Source organism: Mastomys coucha, unplaced genomic scaffold (assembly GCF_008632895.1).
Source record: "Mastomys coucha isolate ucsf_1 unplaced genomic scaffold, UCSF_Mcou_1 pScaffold17, whole genome shotgun sequence".
In the NCBI taxonomy this organism is placed as follows: Eukaryota; Metazoa; Chordata; class Mammalia; order Rodentia; family Muridae; genus Mastomys; species Mastomys coucha.
Window position 1 is genome coordinate 25,308,603 of NW_022196899.1, and position 22,851 is coordinate 25,331,453.

General features: G+C 36.7%; 1 protein-coding gene across 1 annotated transcript; it reads right to left on the reverse strand.

Moving 5' to 3' along the window:
* Positions 1-10,039: 10,039 nt before the first annotated feature.
* LOC116094783 (rho GTPase-activating protein 20-like) lies at positions 10,040-15,531 on the reverse strand. The gene is made up of 5 exons (XM_031376262.1): positions 15,495-15,531; positions 15,050-15,113; positions 11,248-11,427; positions 10,371-10,545; positions 10,040-10,135 (listed from the first exon to the last, which is right to left on the reverse strand). Exons 1-4 carry the CDS (start codon positions 15,513-15,515, stop codon positions 10,505-10,507), a joined length of 306 nt encoding a protein of 101 aa, XP_031232122.1. The 5' UTR covers positions 15,516-15,531; the 3' UTR covers positions 10,040-10,135; positions 10,371-10,504.
* Between the last annotated feature and the right edge of the window lie 7,320 nt (positions 15,532-22,851).

Genomic DNA, 22,851 nt, shown 5'->3' on the forward strand with positions numbered 1-22,851 from the left:
TGTATGAATTTCTCTGTACCAAGCATATAACTGCTATCCATACCCATAGGAAGATATCAAGTTCCCTGGAAATAGAATGAATGAAGATTGTTGCAGGTAACAATGAGTGTTCTGTGTATGGAAACATAGTGTTATTAAACAGTGAATCATCTTTCCAGCCATCATGGGGCACATCGAGTATCTAATGTAGCATGAATCCATGTAACACTCTTGTGACACTCTGAAACACAGGAACAGAAAGCACACTAGTGACCCTATGCAATGCAGTAATAAAAGCTTCTGCTATAGGTAAGGCAGTGATGCTGGAGCCCTGGGTTGAAATGGGAGCTCAAAGCTCCTGTTACCTAAGAAATCATTCTATGGATTATTGGACAGGAAAATAATTCAAAGAAGTCAAAGCACTTCCTGACCCAGATTTCTCTAGGTAGTTAGAGTTGAGAAAGACAAACTCACTAATGCTTCATTTTCTAATCAATGGCATATATTTACCATGTGCAATATCCACAATACCATGGTAATAATATTAAGATACAAATAAGCCACAGGTATTATACATATATATTTTTATTTCATCTTGCATAGAGACATAAACCAGTACTCTAGGATGACCTGCACACAATTGTAAAGCATAGAATCTCTTCAAAACCGTGACAGTTATAATGTAGAACACCTTTAAGTGCTGGGATTACAGACAGGGCACAACACTCTTGCTTGAGAATTGCGCCTGGTTATAAATCTGAAGAAAGCAAGCTTCCTTGTATATTTCTTATACAATCCTTTTTTAATGATAAAACACAAGAAAATCAATGGTCAATATACATTGTAGAAAGGATTTGAGAAACATTTGTGTTTAAAAATAGCAGTTTAGACCAGTGATTCTCAACTTGTGTGTCACAATCCTTTTGGGGGTCACATATCCTGCATATCAGATATTCTATACCTTACACATTATAATTCATAACAGTAACAAATATCAGTTGTGAAATAACAGCAAAATAATGTCATGGTTAGGGATAACCACAGTATGATGAACTATATTAGTGTCACAGGACTAGGAAGGCTGAGAACAAAAGGTTTAGACCCTACTTCCTCAAAAGAATCTCAACCTGTCACCAACCAGAATCTTGGCTCACAAGTGGAAACTAAAGGCAGGAGCTTATTGTTCTTAACTAACACTAGAATCAAAGATTCAGAGTTCTGGCTGCAGCAACAATAAAACAACCCTACTGTCTGTTCTAATATTGTTTCCTAGCTTTCAGTCCTTACGACTGCCTACATTCAGACATCTGCACTCCACTTCACAGCCTGGAGCTCTGTCTGTCTCAAAGGAGGCCAGATCCTATGAGGGCCATCCAGACAGGAGCCTATCATAACTGCTCTCTGAGAGTCTTCACCCAGCAGCTGTCTACAACAGATATAGACCCACAGTCAAACATTGGATGGAGCTCAGGGACCATTATGGAAAAGTTGGGGAAAGGATTCAGGGCCTTGAAGGAAATAGGGACTCCACAGAAAGATCAACAGAGTCAACCAACCTGGACCATTGGGAGCTGTCAAGGACAACCACCAACAAATAAGCATAGAGAGGCTGCATCATGACATTTGACACATATGTAGCAAATGTGCAGCTCAGTCTCCATGTGGTTCCCCCAACTTGTGGAGCAGGGGCTATCCCTAAAGCTGTTGACTGTCTGTGGAAACCCTTTAACTGGCTGCAGTAGGAGAAGATGTTATAACCCTGAAGAGAGTTGATGGGCCAGGGAGTGAGGTCAACCTAGGAGCCCCGAACCTGCTCAGAGGAAGAGAAAGAGAGTCTGTGAAAGATAAATAGATAGGTGCCAGCATTCAAGATGTAAAATGAATGAATAAAATAATAAATATATAAATATTGGATAATAATAATAATAGTTAAGGAGGAAAAATAAACTAACTATAAAAAAACAACAAAACAAAAAGTGCTCATCTTGAAAATAAGCAACCATCAAAAAATGACAATGCCAAAAAATGCCTCATTCTCATTGTATAATTTAGTGAATCTGTACTTTCATTTCACAGGAACAATGTTTTAAAATACATGAATACCTATGCATACAGGCCCAAGTAGAATAGTGGGGAACTTTATACTTGAGTACCAAGTATTACATGTGAGAAGATCTCACAGTTTCTCATCCATCCCTTAAAATACATAAATATTCAACTATTTAAAGTAATTGTAAGCAGAAGCTTGTTTGAATGACAGAAAAGTGGCTTTGTTCATGAAATACCACAATTAACATTCATGTTGTACCAGACAAGGATAGCTAATCAGAAAAATGGAAGATTCCAATGTGTTCCTTTCCTTTTAAATTGCCCTGAATACACATGGCCACTTTCAGTTACTGATCTGTTCTCCACCCCCCAACCCCTATGATGTGGTCCCAGGTTTCTGGCAATGAGAGCCAGACACACTTGGCAAGCTTGAGGGCCAAGGAGGGATCATTCGGTACCTTTGCTTCATGTTATTAAGCATGCCTACTCTCAGAGCATTATCTTCTCTCTTGATGTCTGGGGTCATAGCTCAACAGTCTACTGAGGGGCAAACTCAGATCATGGCCCAAATAAAAATAAAACAATGATATTTGCTCTAGAGTTGCTGCTGCTCACAGGTAAGTTAAGCATGGTAGACTATTTAGAAGTAGGTTAGGCTAATTCTTCATTATTTGAAATTGGGTTAGGATGGAAATATCTGGCAAAAGTGAAAATGCTGCTTTATTTATTTATTTATTTATTTTGATAGAGAAGCAAACCAAGTTCAAGTATCTACTGGACAGAGGGAAACATCCAACTCTCTCACAATCTATTAAAAGTCTGTGGTGGACCAGATATTTTGTACTGTTGTTACTTATGAGAAATAGTTTTGTTTTGTTTTTTGGGTATCATTTAAGATGTGTATTTTGTAAAACATACTTTTACCACAATTATTATTTGTTTGTTAATTCACATGGTATAGTTATAGAGGTGAAATCAGTGGGAACATTTGTAATGCCAAAACAAAGCCCATCTGATATACAAGAAAGTTAACTTCCAACAGAAGGTGTTCACCTGTGTCTTTGTGATGAATCGTTGAAGTTTTTAGACTTTTACCTACATCCCCTTATCCAGAGGTCATGTGTCCATAGTTAAAGAAAACTGTCATCAGCGGGTAATCTCGAGGACAGAAAGCACATATGCATGTCTAGAAGAATGCTGAATGCTTGTGATGCAAAAACCTTCCTTACCTTTAAAACGGAAGCAATAATGAGCATAGATTTGTCATCCCAGTTAATCTGTTGTTGAGTGTAAATCCTGTCCCTCAGGGACCAGTCTGATCTATCTGATGAGAATCTAAATATTTGATCCAAGTCCTGTCCCTTCACTGAAATTATGGATAACATATCCTGTGTGGGATAAGGACAAGTTTCTATTATTATAGATCCAAACAGCTGAAGCTCAAATATGTCTTTTAAGGTACACCAGAGCCATGACAATTATGGATGCAGAGATACAACTGAAAGGAATGACGAAGACATTGAACTTTTTTCCTTTTCAGCTTCCAAATATATTTTCTTCCCTAACCCATTTTCCTCAATTTGAAATATTAAGGTTTTCTTTGAATTAGATAATCCTCCAGATTGAATCACACTTCTGGTCACCAAAGCATTTTGGTGAATGATTCTTTCTTACATTTTCTTTTCTTCTATGAAAAGCATGCCATTCTAAGTTACTATTAGCATATTTCTCTTTCAGAGATCAAATCACTCTTTTATTTCCTGTCTGTCCTGGCCTCTACTGTGAATTTTGACATTCTTGTTTTTAAGAAACCTTTCTTTTTTCACTATATTTCTAAGACTTTAATTCACTTCATCTGTGACTTCTTGTTTTCCACTATCTATATCTAAAGATGCTGTCACATGTAAGAACCCAAGCAAATTTCAATCGTTCTTTCAGGTTTTCACTCTGTAAAAATGACAGCCATTCCCAGATTTACCCCATATTTTCACTGTTCAATTGATTACGTGATTACATTCATTGATGACAAAACTTCTGCTCTAAAATACCTAAAGAATGGGCAGTAATTCTCATGTGTCTAACATGATAAATTTGTTCACATGCAGCATACATTCCTGGCACAGGCATAGTGCTAAAACAGATCCTGGATAGTAAATGAATATTTCCAGTGGAAATCTTGTAGCATATTTAAAATAGACTAAGCCATAGTAGGTGGCAATTTTATATCATCCAATAGAATAAAAAGACCAATATATAGCAAAAAAGTGCATATCTAATTCCCAGATAATATCAAAAGTCTATAGATATTTTTAGTTTTAAGAATGAATACTCTCAGAGGCAATGAAATTAAGACTCTAGAGTGCTATGGAGCCATAACGCAGCTGAAAGACTTTATAATTGGAGAATCAGCAGGGCACTGCCAAAAATTCATTTCGTCCGACAAGCTGATGAGTTTGGGTCTTTGCTGAAATCAGTGAAAAACTATTATTTTCTCTCTCTCTCTTTCTCTCTCTCTCTCTCTCTCTCTCTCTCTCTCTCTCTAAATTAGAAGACTCTAACTTTAGTGGGATTTTTTTTAAAGGATCTTACCCTCATGAATAGGTTATCTATGCATTCATCACTTTGATGAAATAATTTTCTTAGAACAAATGTTCAAAGAAATTATGGCAAATAATACAGTTATAGAAAGCCAAAATGAAACTCACAAGTATTGGAGAAGGCAGCATTCTGTCCAAGCAAACAATGGGTGGAAATGTACAAAGTATTTTATTTTTCATTGGTGCTGATGGTGTTTGAGAGAGTTCTAGTTGGGTTGTATACCCATTGCCTTCTCGTTTCTGTGAATCTAATAAAGAGGGGAAATAATTATTTGTTGTAATTGAACTCGCTTAGCTCTTGCATCCCCTTCACATTTTATAGACTGCATACCTTCTGCATCATCACAAATACATAGAAAATAACTAATCAGTAGTATAATATTTATAATAATGACATTGCTTCATAAGGTACTGGATATCTAGTTGTATATGGCCCATTCTTCTGGTATACGAGACAAATACTGTGTTTGCCTTGAAAGCTAGGTATTAGAATCAAACAATACTATAGTACCAATCTTTTAGTCCACCTGTGTGACTTTTTGACTGAACAGACAAGGGCAACTATAAATTAACAGCAGTATCTGCACTTCACAATACAACTTGTGTGATTGCATTTCTATTACATACTTTGGCTTCTCCCATCCCCCAAACTGAAAGTTCAAATCTGAGTTCATAATATTTATGTATCCCATATGTATATATTATGCTATATTTTAAGAATTTCATAAGAGAAAAGCATGGTGGCTCATGCCTTTTTACCCAGATCATAGAAGCTGACCCAAGAAGATCTCTGTGACTTTGAGGTCAGCCTGCTTTAAAAAGGAATTTTTACAAAAGCCAAATCTTTTATGTAGAGGAAACCCAATTTAGTGTTGAATTGCTGTTCTATGTACAATACACATCTAAATTATTACTCAATATATCAAAGAAAGTGACATATACTTAATTAATTAATTAAACTTGTTTCTGGGATTTATCTCTTATATAAATTCAGGACCAGTTGAAAGAGGTACCAAAATTTGGAGGCAATTTCTTACAGTAGAAAATTATCTATAACACACAGGTGAAGTTTCACTTCAAATGGTTTCATAAATTCTTCATTGCAGTTTGTTATAATTCATAGTTTCAGTGCTAAATGATTCTATTCTTTTTATAATAGTAGAACATCTATACACACCTGTAATGCCCTCACAGATAAGAGGAGCACCTGGACTTATATACAGTGCATAATGGTCAGGGGTGCATGTCCTCCCACTGGGGCAGCGGCTGAGTCCATGTTCAGGTTCCTTTATGTTCCTGATGTTAGATGCAGTATTCTGGGAACATAAGGACTTTGTTCCTTGCGGATGAAAAAGTGATATTTCATGCCAAATTGAAACCATGTCTATCCCAAAAATTTTGGGAGTTTTTTCTATCATAAATGTTACCAGAGAAATCTGTGACAAAATGAAACAAATACAGAGGGTCTCTGTCATTTCGCATGGTTAAAAATCACATTTTACTTATGAGTCTTGGAGGCTAAAAATATATAGTTCAAAATTCTAGCAAAACAGTTGTTAGAAGTTTAAAAGATGATTGTGAGATCAGATTTTTCAAGTGTGATCATTAGAGTGCAATACTATATAAGAGGATGGTTTCCAGATTTCACCTTGTGATGGCCAGGAGGTAACATGGACTTTCTAGTTGAATAACTTTGGTTGCCTTTGACACATTTGTGGCTATGCATATTTGTAAGGATGCTTATACACAGGCACAACTAAGGAGAAGAGATGACTTTTGAACGTGGGCACCATCCCCCTGAAACTTCCCATGGCCTAACTAAAAAGCAAGAGACAGGCAAACTTGTCCAAGCAGTATCATTCACATGTATTTGATGACTCAGTGCAGATGCTATGGTAAAGCTTGATCCTCAGGTTTTTTATGTTGGGAGGCATTTGGAATAATGCCTATTTGGAGGAAACTGAATAGTTATAGAACTCCAATGACAGGTCCTTTGGAACCCTATTTTTTATCTCTGATAATTGATCCTATACAATAAAAAGGATATTTATTCTCAGTTAGCCTGCCTTACAATATATTCCTTTCAGGTACAAGGGCAATTGGTCCATTAACAATGAATCAGAAACTCAAATACTGATAGTCAAAATAACCATTTGATCAATACTCTAGGAGTTTTGGTATTTTAATATAGCATTTGAAAGTCAGCTCCCATAGAAAAGTGTATTCTATAATTTCTCTAAACCAATCATAACCAGCATCAAGAGGCCAATGTTATATTTACTCACACTAATTAGGAGTCATAACAACCATATCTGATAAAAAAAAAACAATTCAAATTATATTGCCTTGGTTTTGTTGAGGAAACCACTGTGAAAATAAGTAGAATTTCACACATTCTACACTGATTACATCAGAATTCAAGTCTTGACTCCTGAACCCTGTACCTAGAACTTCTTTTTTTTATCATTTCACTGCACTTTTACTCCATGGGTTAGTTGAAGGATATTCTAATTCACAACTGACAAAAGACTGAGTCATTGAGCTCAAATGCTTATTTATATTTAACTTACTTAAAATGTACCAATGATTCTTCTTCTCAGGAAGAACCACCATTTAAAGGTGTACTTCTTTAACAAAATGAAAGAAAACCAAACCATTAACAACAACAACCACAAAATAACCCAGACTCTCAGGATAATTCTGTATTCCTGTCTCATTGTAAAGCTTGTCAAAGCTAGACTTAAAGTTCATTCTAATTACCTTTTTGGCACTATCATTTGCCAGTATTTTATTGTGGTAGGTAGGAAGTCATAAGATATATGGAGCTATCTCAGTAGATAGACGATAAGATGACATTTGATTAACAGAAGAATTTCTTGCAATTGTATGTAGTGTCCTGAAAAGTTGTCCAAGAAGAGCAGAATTTGGTAATGGGATTTTTTCTAAAAGACTGAACAAAGAGCCAGTTATTTTAAAACAACTTTACTCAATTTTTAAGTAAGAAGAAATGGGACAGAGTAATAGTATCTTATGTATGGACCTCCACAAATAAAATGGAAGAAAGAATGTATACTTGATATATTGCTTGAAGTGTTTCCCCAGATTCTGGGTGAAAATGACAAATTTAACTGGAATACAAAGCTGGTACTCATAAGCATGGTCCACAGTGACTCCCCAAGTCACACCTCCACAGTGACTCCCCAAGTCACACCTCCACAGTGACTCCCCAAGTCACACCTCCACAGTGACTTCCCAAGTCACACCTTCATTTGAAAATGTCTTCCATGTTTGTGAACAATTGCAACATTTTGCTGTCAGTCAGGATTTTTAGTGAATATTTCTAGGTTATATAATCTCTAATGTGTGTAAGCAAATATTAATTCTACTTTGTTTATGTGGTTCACACAATTTGCCAGCCATTACCTCTGTACTGCTGCTAATTTTTCTTTGTCATTCAGCTTTTGGGGTACAGCAAGCCACTGGTGGTATAATTTAGAAGTCAGCAGACTTTCTTTTATCGATCCAAGAAACTCCTTATAGAGAGAGAAAATATATTTTGTATAAAAAATAAATTATGAATATTACTCAAAACATAGTCAACTCTAAAATTTAGTTTGGATCCAACTCCCTTCAAAGCTACCAATCTTTCTCTTAGAGTGTTAACTGATATGTAACCCCAATAAGTTTTGTCCATCAAAACTGGAAAACTACGAGCAGATTTTCAGATGTGCTTGAATTGCAGGAAAATCTCTTCTAAGCTCAACGTGCCTCTAGTGGACACCTGAGTAAACTAGCAAACCTAAGAGATCAATACCTCAGATCAAATACTAGTTTTATTTTATTTTATTTTAGTTTAGTTTAGTTTAGTTTAGTTTACTTTAGTTTTTCAAGACAGGTTTTTGCTGTGTAGCCCTGGCTGTCTTGGAACTCACTCTGTAGACCAGACTGGCCTTGAACTCAGAAATCTGCCTGCCTCTGCCTCCCAAGTGCTAGGATTAAAGGCATGTGCCACCACTGCACGGACACATACTATTTTTAAATGACAGAAATATAAAATTATGGTAACTACAACAAAGGCGACCTCATTAAGTTATTATGTAATTTCTGAAGTGCAGAAACTCATGTTTATTACTGAAAGCATGGGATCACATGAGGCCATGGTTCTTAGAGAAGGTGCTATCACCATTTCATTAAACAAGCATGGTTTCCAACTCTGCTTTAAATATTTAAGCTAAGATTTATAGATAATGTATCCCTTACCCAGACATTAAAGAAGAATCTTTCAGCAGTAAATAGAGACTAATACAGACAAACACAGCTATTCAAAGTATACAGAACAAAATGCCCTGTGGCTCCAAGCCCCACTGTGTACATATTACATATTGACTCCTGAAACTTGGGCTCCAAACATTGGTTAAAAGAGTTACAAAGATTTACATCAGAGGAACAGGAAATCTGCTTTGAGATTGGGTCTCCTAGAAATGTTCAGGACTCTTCATTTTGATAATCCAACAACATAATATACTTGTCAATATAATATACTTTCTGTCTGAAGAAAAAAATCATCCAAAATTGTAACACTAACTGAGAAGAGTTAAATCTTGTGAAGACAAACTTCAAAGAAATAGTCCATATACTACCAAGGATAATGGACTATTCAGGTATTTTGAACATATTTACGACTCCTTTTTATCTATATAATAATAACCATAAATGAAAATGGGCCATGTTTTTTTTTTTTTTTACCAGAAGTGGAAGATTTACAGCAAGCAAACAGGGCAAGGGAAATGATGTAATTAAATTTTAACTTAATATGGAAATAAAATTATCATTTTATGGTGCTGAAGGCATGGCAGTGTGAGTAAAAATAACTACTTCACAGTAATGAGCACCTGAATTTCGATAACAATATTTCATGAGATAGACACAAGCAGATCATGAGGTCCTATTAGGGATGGGTAGCAAAGAGAAACATGAAGGAGTCACAAATTCTATACTGAGGAAGAAAAAGCTGCCTCTCAGAAAAAAAGCTAGCATGACAGGGAATTAAGAACACTGGTAGTCAAATGCATCTGACTAGGCATTCATATCGGGTGACACTCGTATGCATGTATAAAGTGACCCTCCACATGGCCACATGAAAAAATCAAATGAAAGATACTGCTCATTCTGACTGGAACTTTGTTTGAGTCCTTATTCCTTATGTTGTGAATAGCAGAGGAACCTTTGAGCTTAATAGATTTCTCTCCTACATATCTGCTATCACTCAAAGGAATGCATGGTGAAGGAAACTATTCATGTAAACTCAGAGAAATCCTGAGAGTGGATAATGCCAGGACTTTCCCTACCTTTAGTAGCCAAGCCACTTCATGCACCGACAGCTTTTTTATTTCCATCTCTTCCCCAGTATCTAATTTTTCTTTCAGGGAATTCCATGATGTTCCATTAGGACATGCCATAAATATTCCCTGTGTTTTTGGGCCTTTTTCTCTTATCAGGGACAGGATGTCCTGAGAGGAAGAAAGGGAAATGCCTGTCACTGGACATGCAGCACTATTTGCTTGTGAGAACCAGAGCATTTTGTGCAGAGGTGCAGTGCACAAGAAGGACTTCGAGCTGGTTTTGTGCCTCAGTCTTTTCATGTACACATCATACCCCAATGTTAACCCTGAAAGATCAGGCAACACTTATTTTTTTAATCAGACTTTCCTTAGGAAAGCCAGAAATGAGCCATGAGAGACCTACCAGAATTACTGTGGGCCATTTTCCCTTCACACAAATGGAACTAAGCTCTTGCCCAAAGAGTTTTCCTTTTTCAATAGTTGGAACAGTGCAAACTTCATTCTGGTGGGGCATAGAGCCACATTTGAAGCAAGATGTCAAAACCGTCTTTGTGTCTTATGCAATCTTTCCTCTGCATCTAAAAAGGAGATGAGATCTTTACCTGGTATAGTGTAATTTACACAGCTCTTTAAAAAAAAAACAAATTTCAATTGTATAATATCCCTGTTGTAATGGGTTGGGCATCCTGTAGTGTCTATATATTCTTCTTCCTTGTACTCTATATTGTTATTAATCTTAGAGATGTCTGTAAGACATATGCTAGTGTTCTCTAAGACATGATCCAATGGGGATTCTCACAAGATGATGTTGTCTAAGTTGCAGTGCATCATAAAATAGTTGATATCTAATTGAACAAGTTTCTTAAACTACATACAGGCATTTGCTTCACTAGTCATTTCTGTTTTCATAGTCACCCTCAATTTATTCACATCAATGAGTTTTCTATCATCTTCAAATGTCATAGTGAAGCTCTTCCCATTCTCAGTTTTCTTGTTAAGCATTTAGAAGAACCATTGTTAAATTTCTCTCATCAGCAGTATGTCTCTTCATGAGGTTCTATACATATTATTTGTGTGGAACAAATGGAATGTTCTCCCTATAGTCAAGCTTCACCTTGATATCAGATTATAGAGATCTCCAGCTGGATCTGGAGCATACTGTTTTGTTTTTAGTGAGTTTTCTCCAGCACTCCTCCCCCAAGCAAGTAAAGGACAACATGCATAGATGCCAAATTGATATAAGAACTCAGATGGTAGTTGAGAGAAGGTGGAGGACTCACTTTGCTGCTGGCTTCTAGTTGAGTTTCTGGGCTTTAACATGAAATGTCCCTGTGCATCTAAGTTTAGGTCTTTCCCAAACAATCCAGGTAAGGCAGGGAATGCTGTGAAAATTCTTGAGTTCGATCTATTGCAGGTATTTTGAAGGTTGGTCATTATTATGTCATATGGATACTCGCAGCCTGTAAGAAGAAAATAAGAATATATTTTGAAATCAGTGTGAGCAACACTTCCAATGAGTGCACTGCTCTATTTTATGTCTCATTCTTCTTCTGGACAATATAGACTCAACACCCTAAGCATTAGGAGACTTACTGGGATATTAGATTAAAGTAAGGATGTGTAAGCTGAGAAATCTAAAATAGAGAAGAAAAATTTCAATTTATCACTTTATTTAGACCCATCAGAAAACTTTATATGGCAGACTTTTTCTGTATTCTGCTTTGACAGTATTAAGACATACCTGCTTGAGTCTTAATATCAATAAGGTTTTTACATCATAATAAGCTTATGTTATTTGTCTAGCTTTATATTAATCAATTTAAATAATTCTCATTGCATGTGTGCATATATGTGCATATAAACGTACACATACATACATATACATATACACACACATACATATACATATACAATTTTTTGGAGGCTAGCAATCTATAAGTAATTCTATTAGTAATGTCAAACACTTCTTTGTTAATTTTCTTCTCATGATGATGGCCAAATTTACATTCCCAGTAGGTTGACAAGGTTTCTTGGATCCGTGAAGTGCAAAGGCCTCTGTTTCCTCCCACTGATGTTCACTTTGACTATGGTCAGGATGATGCTGTGTGCTGTAGAAAACACATGAGCCCTTCTAGAAACACAACAGGTTTTTGTACTCTAGTTGCAGGCACAGACCAGGGAGAATATGGCCTAATAGAGAGGCAGGATGAAGTTGTATGCAATAGACAACTTTTCGCAACACTTCAGATAATTTGTAATCTGAGAGTTAAGAAGAGTCACCAGAGGAAAGTGTACAATCAGAAAGCTAGATGAGATAAAACATGTTTCTCCATAGAGGCATGTGAACAACAACAGTTAAATGAAACTCTCTCCTATCTGCTACAACTAGCAAGGACACCAAAACACATTCAATGAACAATTCAGTGTCTTTAAGGAAATTGTGGTCATAAGACTTTTTTCCTGTTTATGTGGTGGGTGAAGATTTCTCACAAGCAATAAGAATAATTCATTTATCACAACACCGTTTTTAGACTGCTCCAGTTGACAGTGACTCTAGGCCAGAACTACAAATACAAAATTGGAATCAAATCCAGGTGCTTGATGTGCTGTCTCCTGTGTTCCAAGTATCTCTTCTCTAAAGAAATACTAGAGAGTATGTACTTTGTTTTCTATATGGTTTTCTAGGAAGTATGAAACCTTGGCTTTGTCCTTTTCTGATGAATCACCAATATGATTAAAGTCTTGATTTGTTTTTGCATCAGACACAGATAGAATGCCAGTGCTATAATCAGAGTAAGATTTACAGTAACATTAATATAAAAGGACTCCAGATCCTTACAAAGGGTCAACTTGGAAAAATCTAGACATGATGGATATATACTTGGGAATAGCCTCTGGGTTGAAATACACATTAAAATGATACTGATAAAATAACAAGAGCATTAAGTTCTTGGAATTTCTGAAACATCCATGACATATACAGCTCTTCCAAGTGTTAGAATTGAAATATTATCAAGTTGACATATTTCACTCAATAAATTTATTCTAGAATGTGCCACTCCACACTTGTCTTTTCACTGACTGAGTACTGCTATTGTGTCCACCTTATAAAAACTACAAACACCAGATGAATTTGACACATGCCTCTATTTTCAGCATTCATTTGATTGAAACAGTAAAGATTGAGAGTTCCTTACCTTCCTGGACTCAAGAGCAATACTGCTGCATAAAGGAAAATGAAGTCAAATGTGTGGGTTAAGTTTGTGTTAGTTATTATATATTGTATTAAAACCCTGAAAATATATATTAAAGAAAAATAAAAGTAGACCAATTTCAGTTTCCTTCAAATAATCAAAATATCTCCACAGATTCTCTTATGATACATGAAACAATTTTGAATAACAATGTTCTCTGATCACTATTTTTTATATTTCTTTCTTTCTTTATTTCTTTATTTATTTATTTAGGTTTTTCGAGACAGGGTTTCTCTGTGTAGCCCTGGCTATCCTTGAACTCACTCTCTAGACCAGGCTGGCCTTGAACTCAGAAATCCACCTGCCTCTGCCTTTGAAGTGCTGGGATTAAAGGCATGTGCTACCACTGCCTGGCTACAAGACATAGTTACTGTCACTTGTATGAAGGTCACTTCATGCATTAGAACTTCACCTTTTTGTTAGCTTTTAATAGATCACACTTGAAAGCACACTTGATGATCTCATAATTTTAAATCTTATCCAAATGCTCTGGTCATTTCATTACTATTATTTACTTGGCAATAATTTAGTTAGTGAGAAGTTAAAAGTGGCAATAAAAGGTGAATCATGCAGGAAGTCTCCAATAATCTGATTGTGATCTCTCATTCAGTGGGGGAATTGCAAGTCATAGTGAGATCTGAGCTGCGTATTCTACATGGACTCAGAGATTCGATTACATTTACAATTTTCATTACAAAACAGAATCTACATAGTTTAGGATAAAGAGAATAGTTCTTGTTTGTCTGTTTGTAAGGTGTTCTCTTTTATTACAAAGTTCTCAAATCAGTCTACAGGCCAACCTTGGCTGCCTCAATACCTCAATCCGTTCCCAGGGAGATGAAAGCATTCATACATCAAGTTGGGGGACATGATGGCTGACTATTCAGAAGTTAAAAACAAAAATGAATTAGTATTAAGGTGGAAGATTTTAAAAAGTATTTGCAGTACATAACTTAGATGGAAGCAGTGCTGTCACTTTCCCTGGTGTGGACTCAGGGCATGGACCTGGACATCCTCCTCTTAGGAGTGGGAGTGGCTTTTGGGAGGGTGAAGGACTTCCTGTAACCATGTATTTCATGGATACTTGGAATGACTATTTAAAAAGAACAAAAACAAAACAACAATGTCCACTGAAAGTCCCTCAGCCACATTGGGTAGAACTTTGGGGATTTTTGATCCAACCTACTGCTGTCACTTACTCTTTTCAGTTTTTAATCCTGAGTCAAAAGCATCAAAACAAAAGAAATAGAATTTTTTTTAAAGTCACCAGATTTCTTACTACTTATGAGAAATCTTCACACAGAAACAAAAGAAAAAAGTCTTGTGACCTCAGTTTCCTTAAAGACACTGAATTTTTCCTTGAATGTGTTTTCATTTTAATATCAGACTTGTTTCTGTTTGTAACAGTTAGGCTTTAAAATTATATATTTGTACCATATTAAGCCTGATACCTGAGCATTTCTGACCAGAGAATTTGATCCCCTGAAACTGGAGTTATGGATGCCTATGAACAATCACCTGGGTGTGAGGAATCAATGAAAAATTTTTTTTGCTAGTAGGATTTTCTATAATTACTATCAAGTGATTTTTTATCAAGTAATATTTTTCAGAAACAATATATCTGGAGTTTTGTTTTGTTTCTCTTTTTAGGAAAATTATGTTTCTCTAGTAGAAAACACAGAAGATTCTGTTGTTTTTTTGTCAGACCTTAGACTCTTTTATAATGAGATGTTATCTTACTCTTAAGACCAAATAATGAAAACATTGAGATTTCAGAGTTAGACCACTGAACTCAGCTAGTCCTTCCTAAGATTACCCTGTTACATACCTTGGAGTGCTCTTAAAGCTTCCTCACGGCCAGGGCAGAACCACAGTTCATAATCTTCATGGTTCTGAGAGTAAAAAAGTACCAACCATCACAAATAATCTGACAGTAGAGTCTTGAAGAATCTAGTGATTTTATTTACTTACAAATTTCCAGCTCTGTAGCAAGGAAATTATTAGGATCAGTATTAATGACATATCTTCTGAACATAGGTTTGAGGCATCAAGACTGATTTCAGGAGAAACCCCTTGCGTACTTACCTTTCCTTTCTGAGGGAACCTTAGTCTATTGATCCATTGTAGAATAAGAAATTGCATTCAGCCATCAACACTAACCAAGACCAATATTATAAGAAAATGACTCACATAGGTCTCTCCAGTCTGTCAGTGGAATATTGTAAGTTGATTTGACCTGAACACACCCAGTACTCGAAGAGTCATATACTCACAGTGATTATGATGACAACCATTGACTTTCATTTGAAGATAGCCAGTGTGTGGGAAGGTTGAAGCTGGAAGGAGGGAGGTCTAACCTGAAAATAGGCCAGATGCCGGAAAGAAGTTCCACAACATAATTATTGCATGCAGAGTGATGGAATCATTTGAAACAATCATATAAATAGAACAATCTATTGAAATAGTTAGCAAATTACAGGAGTGACAAAATGATAATGATATGTTCTACTTGGAGTTACCATTAATTGTACTTTCTTTCTTTCTTTTCTTTTTTTTTTTTTTTTTTTTTTTTTTTTTTTTTTTTTTTTTTTTGGTTTTTTTCGAGACAGGGTTTCTCTGTGTAGCCCTGGCTGTCCTGGTACTCACTCTGTAGACCAGGCTGGCCTTGAATTCAGAAATCTGCCTGCCTCTGCCTCCCAAGTGCTGGGATTAAAGGCGTGAGCCACCACTGCCCGGCTTAATTGTACTTTCTTGTTGATTGTTGATTAAAACCAAGAAATTGTCCCACAGAGTTCTTAATTATTGCACTAAGAGACAAAATTCCATTCAAGTAGATACTCAAACCTCCACCCATCCAAACATAAAAGGAGAAAAAATAGTGAGACAGACAGACAAAGAGTGATAGAGACAGAAACAGACTGATACTCAGTGAGTCATCATAAAAACTCTCCAAACTCACAGGAAGTGATAGAAAGGGATATACACACATACACACACATACAGAGAAAGACACATGCAGAGTGAGAGATAGATAGATAGATAGATAGATAGATAGATAGATAGCCAGACAGATAGATAGAATTACACAGAGATACAAATTCAATATCAGAAAGATCAAATATACAGATAAGTATGAAGAGAGAAAGAAATACACAAACACATTTATTAAGGATTTAAAAACAACAAAAAACACCAAAATATCTACACTTACACCTCCACACACAGGAAATGAAAAGAAGAAAGAATGGAAGAAGAGAGGTGTCATATACCATAAAAGAAGTGCAATAAAATTTTAATGAAGAGAAAGGAAGGAAGGAAGGAAGGAAAGAAGAAGAGCAAGAAGGAAGGAAGGAAGGCAGAAAGGAAGAAAGATCTTGTTGCCTTTAAATCAGGTGTGTGCATACGACAAATTAATCTCACTTTATTACAATGTACCTTTATTATCTAGTGATAGCAAAAGTATAGCTTGGAGTCCTAGTTGGTCTCCTCCTGCGAGCCATCCACCCTAGTGGACCCATTGTACTCAGAGCAGTTGAGGATCTGCTGCACTCAGAGCAGTTGAACAAGGGATAGCATGCTCCACTGAAGACCCAACAGTCTGAAGGCATCCCAGGAGAACTACTGCAGCCAGAGCAACATATCATTATATGCACTTCCTCTGTGAAGAGCCCAGAGTTGAAAGGCCCCATAGGTGATCTGATAAAGCCAGGGCCACAGACCTACTGGGAGACCTGAATCAACTGAGGGACAAAAGAGGCAGACTCCAGACAATCACCCAGACCTACAAATGCCAGGGATATTCAAATGGCAAAAGGCAAGTGCAATACCATAAGAAATAGAAGCCAAAATATGTGAGCATCAGAACCCAGTTCTCCAACCACAGCAAGCTCTGAATATACCAATACACCAGAAAATCAGGAATCTGTCCTAAAATCTTATCTCATGAAGATAACACAGTCCTTTAAGGAGGATCAAAATAACTCACTGAAATACAGGAAAACACAGGTAAACAGATGAAAGAATTGAATAAAGTGATCCAAGACCTAAAAGTGGAAGTGGAAACAATAAAGAAAACACAAATGGAGGAAAACTTGGAAATGGAAAACCTAGGAAGGAGGTCAGGAATTAAAGATGTAAGTTTTACCAAAATAATATAAGAGATAGCAGAGAGAATCTCAGTTGTAGAAGATAAAGTAGAAAAGATTGACAGAACTGTCAAAGAAAAATGAAAACATAAAAAAAAAAAAATCCTAACCCAAAGCATCCAGGAATTTCAGGACACAATGAAAAGACTAAATCTAAGAATAATCATAATAGAGAATAATGAGGATTCCCAGCTCAAAGGACCTGAAAATGTCTCCAACAAAATGAAAGGAGAAAATTTCCCCAATCTAAAGAAAGAGATGTACATAAAGGTACAAGAAGCCTATAGAACACTAAATAAATAGAGCCAGAAAAGAAAATCTTCTCATCACACAATTATCAAAACACTAAATGCACAGAACAAGGAAATAATATTAAAAGCTCCAAGGTAAAAAGGCCAAGTAACATACAAAGGTAGACCTATCAGAATTACACCAGACTTCTCCACAGAGACTATGAAAGCCAGAAGAGCCTGGTCAGAGGTCATGCAGACTCTAAGAAAACACAAATGCCAGTCAAGGCTACTATACCCAGCAAAATTCTCAATCAACATAGATGGAGAAACCTAAATATTCCAGGACAAAACCAAATTCAAACAGTATTTATCTGCCAACCCAACCCTACATAGGGTCCTGGATGGGAAACTCCAACACAAGGAGGGTACCTCGACCAAAGACAGACAAGATATTAAGCATCTTACAATAAAGCCAAAAGCAGAAAGCCACAAGAACATAAAGAAACCTACAAAAACAAATATATCAGGAAACAACAGTCATCTCACTTTAATATCTCTCAATATTAATGGATCAACTCACCAATAAAAAGAGGTAAACTAACAGATTGTACACAAACAAGATCCAGCGTCTTACTGCATACAAGAAACATACTTCAATAACAAAGACAGACAGTATCTCAAATTAAAAGGATGAAAAAAGGTCTTCCAAGCAAATAGTCCCAGGAAACAAGTAGGAGTTGCCATCCTAATATCCAATAAAATAGACTTTCAGCAAAAAGTTGTCAAGAGTGAGGAAGAAGGACATTTCATTCTCATCAAGGGAAAATTTCACCAAGAGAAAACCTCAGTTGTGAACATCTATGCCCCAAATGCAAGAGCACCCAAGTTCATAAAAGAAAATCTACTAAGCTCAAAACACACACTGAAACCTACACCATAATAGTGTGAGATTTCAATGCCCCACTCTCACCAAAGGACAGCTCATTAGAACAGAAACTAAACAGAGACACAGAGAAACTAAGAGAGATTATGAGCCATATGGATTTAACAGATATCTATAGAACTTTTTGCCATAAAGCAAAAGAATACACCTTCTCCTCAGCACCTCATGGTACCTTCTGCAAAATCTAACACATAAGTGGTCACAAAACAACCCTCACCAATACAAGAAGATTGTAATAATACCATGCATCCTTCAGATCACCATGGCCTAAGGCTGGTCTTCAATAACATCAAAAACTACAGAAAGCCCAAACACATATATGTGGAAACTGAAAAACTATTTGCTCAGTAATAGCTTAATCAGGAAAGAAATAAAGAAGGAAATTAAAGACTTCATGGAATTTAATGAAAATGTTGACACACCATACCCAAACTTATGGGACACAATGAAAGCAGTGCTAAGAGGAAAGTTCATAGAATTAAGTGCCCTGGGAAAGAAAAAAGGAGAGATTTTACATTAACAAGTTAAAAGTACACCTGTGAGCTCTAGATCAAAAAAGAAGCAAACTCACCAAGAGGAGTAGAAGGCAGGAAATAGTTAAACTCAGGGTAGAAATTAACCAAATAGAAACAAAGAATCAACAAAACCAGAAGCTGGTTCTTTGCAAAAAATCCCCTAGCCAAACTAACTAAAGAGATGAGAAGCAGTATTCACATTAGCAAAATTAGAAATGAAAAGGGAGACATAACAGAAATGGAGGAAATTCAAAATATCATCAGATCCTACTATAGAAGCCTATACTCAACAAAATTGGAAAATCTAGATGAAATGGATGGTTTTCTAGACAGATGCCACATACCAAAGTTAAATCAAGAGCAGGTAAACTATTCAAACAGGCTCATATTGCATAAGGAAATAGAAGAAGTTGTTAAAAATCTCCCAACCAAAAAAAGCCTCAGGGCCAGATGGATGTAGTGAAGAATTCCAGCAGACCTTCATAGAAGACCTGATACCAATTTTCCTCAAATGATTCCATAAAAATCTACAGGAACACTACCAAACTCATTCTATGAAGCCACAATCGATGCAAAAATACTCAATAAAATTTTTACTGAATCCAAACACATCAAAGGCTGAATCCAAGAACGCATCAAAACCATCATTCACCACAATCAAGTATGCTTCATCCCAGTGATGCAAGGTTGGTTTAATATACAAAAATCCATTAACATAATCCACTATATAAACAAACTCAAAGTGGCTGAATATAAAATTAACTCAAATAAATCAGTAGCCTTCCTTTACACAAAGTATAAACAAACTGAGAAAGAAATTAGGGAAACAACTCCCTTCACAATGGCCACAAATAATATGAAATATCTTGGGGTAACTCTAACCAGACATGTGAAAGACATATATGACAATAACTTCAAAGTCTCTCAAGAAAGAAATCAAAGATCTCAGAAGATGGAGTGTCTCTCATGGTTTGGCAGAATTAACATAGTAAAAATGGCCATTCTTCCTAAGACAATCTATAGATTCAATGCAATCCCCATCAAAATCCAAACACAATTCTTCAAAGACATGGAAAGAGGAATTCATAAATTCATCTGGAAAGGCAAAAAACCCAGATAGCAAAAGCAATTCTTAACAATTAAAGAACAGCTAGGGGAAATCACTATCCCAGACCTCAAGCTTTACTACAGAACAATAGTGATAAAAACTGCATGATATTGGTACAGAGAGAGACACATCACTGATCAGTGGAATAGAATTGAAGACCCAGAAATAAAACCACACACTTATGGTCACTTGATCTTTGACAAAGATGCTAAAAATATACAATGGAAAAAAGAAAACATCTTCACTAAATGATGCTGGTTTAACTACCTGTTTGTATGTAAAAGAATGATAATAGACCCATATTTGTCACCTTGTACAAAGCTCAGGTCCAAATGGATCAAGGACCTCAACACAAAACCAGATACACTGAATCTAATAGAAGAAAAAGTGGGAAATAGCCTTGAACTCATTGGCACAGGGGGAAATTTACTAAACAGAACTCCAATGGCTCACGCTCTAAGATCAAGAACTGATAAATAGGACTGAATGAAACTGTAAAGCCTTTCTAAGGCAAAGGACATAGTCAATTAGACGATTCAGCAACCTACAGATTGGAAAAAATCTTCAATCACCTCACATCTGATAGAGGGCTAATATCCAAAATATATAAAGAACTCAAGAAGTTCATCACCAAAACAAGTATAACCCAACCAAAAACATGATGTGTAGAACTAAACCAAGAGTGAGCTCTATAGAATCTCAAATGGCTGAGAAGCACCTAAATAAATTTTCAAAGTCCTTAGTGATCATAGAAATGAAAGTCAAAACTACCCTGAGATTTTACCAATCAGAATGGCTAAAATCAAAACCTCAGGTGACCCTGTACTCAGTTCAATGAATGGCTGTGAGCCTCTACATCTGTGTTAGTCAGATACTGTCAGAGCCTCTCAGGAGATAGCTATATTTAGGCTGGCTTGCCCTTCCTTCAGTCTCTGCTCCATAGTTACTCTCTGCAACTCCTTCCGTGGGTATTTGGTTCCCCCTTTTAAGAAGGAATGAAATGTCCACCTTTTGGTATGGTAGAGGATTTCAAAATCGATCATCAATAGGAGGAGAGGACCTCGGCCCTGTGAAGGTTCTGAGCCCCAGTGTAGGGGAATGCCAGGGCCAGAAAGTGGGAGAGGGCGGGGTGGCAGGCATGGGGAAGGGGGAGGCAACAGGGGTTTGTTTTTGTTGTTTTTGTTTGTTTCTTTGTTTTTTGGAGGGGAAACTGGGAATGGAGAAATTCGCATGTAAATAAAGAAAATATCTAAAGTTAAAAAAAAGTAATAAATTAAAATATACAACTTAAAAAAAAAGAATTCTTTGAAAATAAAAAAAAAAAAAAAAGAAAAAAAAAACCTCAGGTGACAACACATGTTGGAGAGGATGTGGTGAAAGAGGAATACTCCTCCATTACTGGTGGGAGTGCAAACTGGTACAACCACTATGGAAATCAATCTGGAGGTTCCTTAAAAATTTGGAAATAGATCTGAAGGCCCAGCTCTATACTATTCTTGGGAATATAACCAAAAGATTTCCCACCATGCCAAAGGGGCACTTATTCAACTATGTTCATAGTGGCCTTATTTCTGATAGCCATAAGGTGGAAACCACCCAGATGTCCCACATCAGAAGAATGGATAAAGAAAATGTGGTTCATTTACACAATGGAATACTACTCAGCTATTAAGAATGAGGACATCCTGAGTTTTGCAGGCAAATGGATGGAAGTAGAAAATATCAACCTGAGTGACATACTCAGAACCGAAAGGACATGCACGGTATGTACTCACTATTATGTGGATATTTGCCAAAAAAATTACAGAATACCCAAGATTAGTCCACAGAACTAAAAAAGGTCAACAGGCTGAAGTGCCCACTTGGAAGAGAGAAGAAAGCAATCACAATTGAGAAGGGAAAGTTGACTGGGGGGACAGAGTTTGGGGGAGAGGGGAACCTGATCTGGTATTGGGTAAGGGAAAAGGACTGAAGCCCTGAGGTCCAAAGAAAGAATGCAAACAGGCAACCTCAGCAGATAGGAGGTTGGGGGGACCCTCCTGAATGCACCAGAGACCTAGTAGGTGAAAGGCTCTCAGGACTCAAAAGGAGGAAGCTTAGATGAAATGCTGGATAGTAGGGAGAGGGATCTCATAGAACCCAACTCCAGCAGGAAGACAGGACATCAATTGAGGGATAGGGTTGCCATCCCACAGTCATAACTCTGACCCATAATTGTTCCTGCCTGAAAGAATTACAGGGTTGGAAATGGAGAGGAGCCTGTGAAAAAGAAGGTCCAGCAACAGGCCCAAAGTGTGATCCAGCTCAAGGGGAGGTCTCAAGGCCTGACACTATTACTGAGGCTATGGAGTGCTCACAAAAAGGGACATAGCATGACTGCACTCCAGAAGACCCAACAAGCAGCTGAAAGAGTCAGATAAAGATATTTGCACCCAAAGAAAGAACAGAAGCAGCTGACCCCTGTTGTTGAATTAGGGAAGGCTGAAAGAAGCTGAGGAGAAGGGCAACCCTGAAGGAGGACCAGCAGTCTCAATTAATCTGAACCCCCGAGATCTTTCAAACACTGGATCACTGAACAGGCAGCATACACTAGTAGAAATTAGGCCCCTAATACACATTCAGTAGAGGACTGCCGGATCTGTGTTCACTCAGAGATGATTCACTTAACCCTCAAGACACTAGAGGC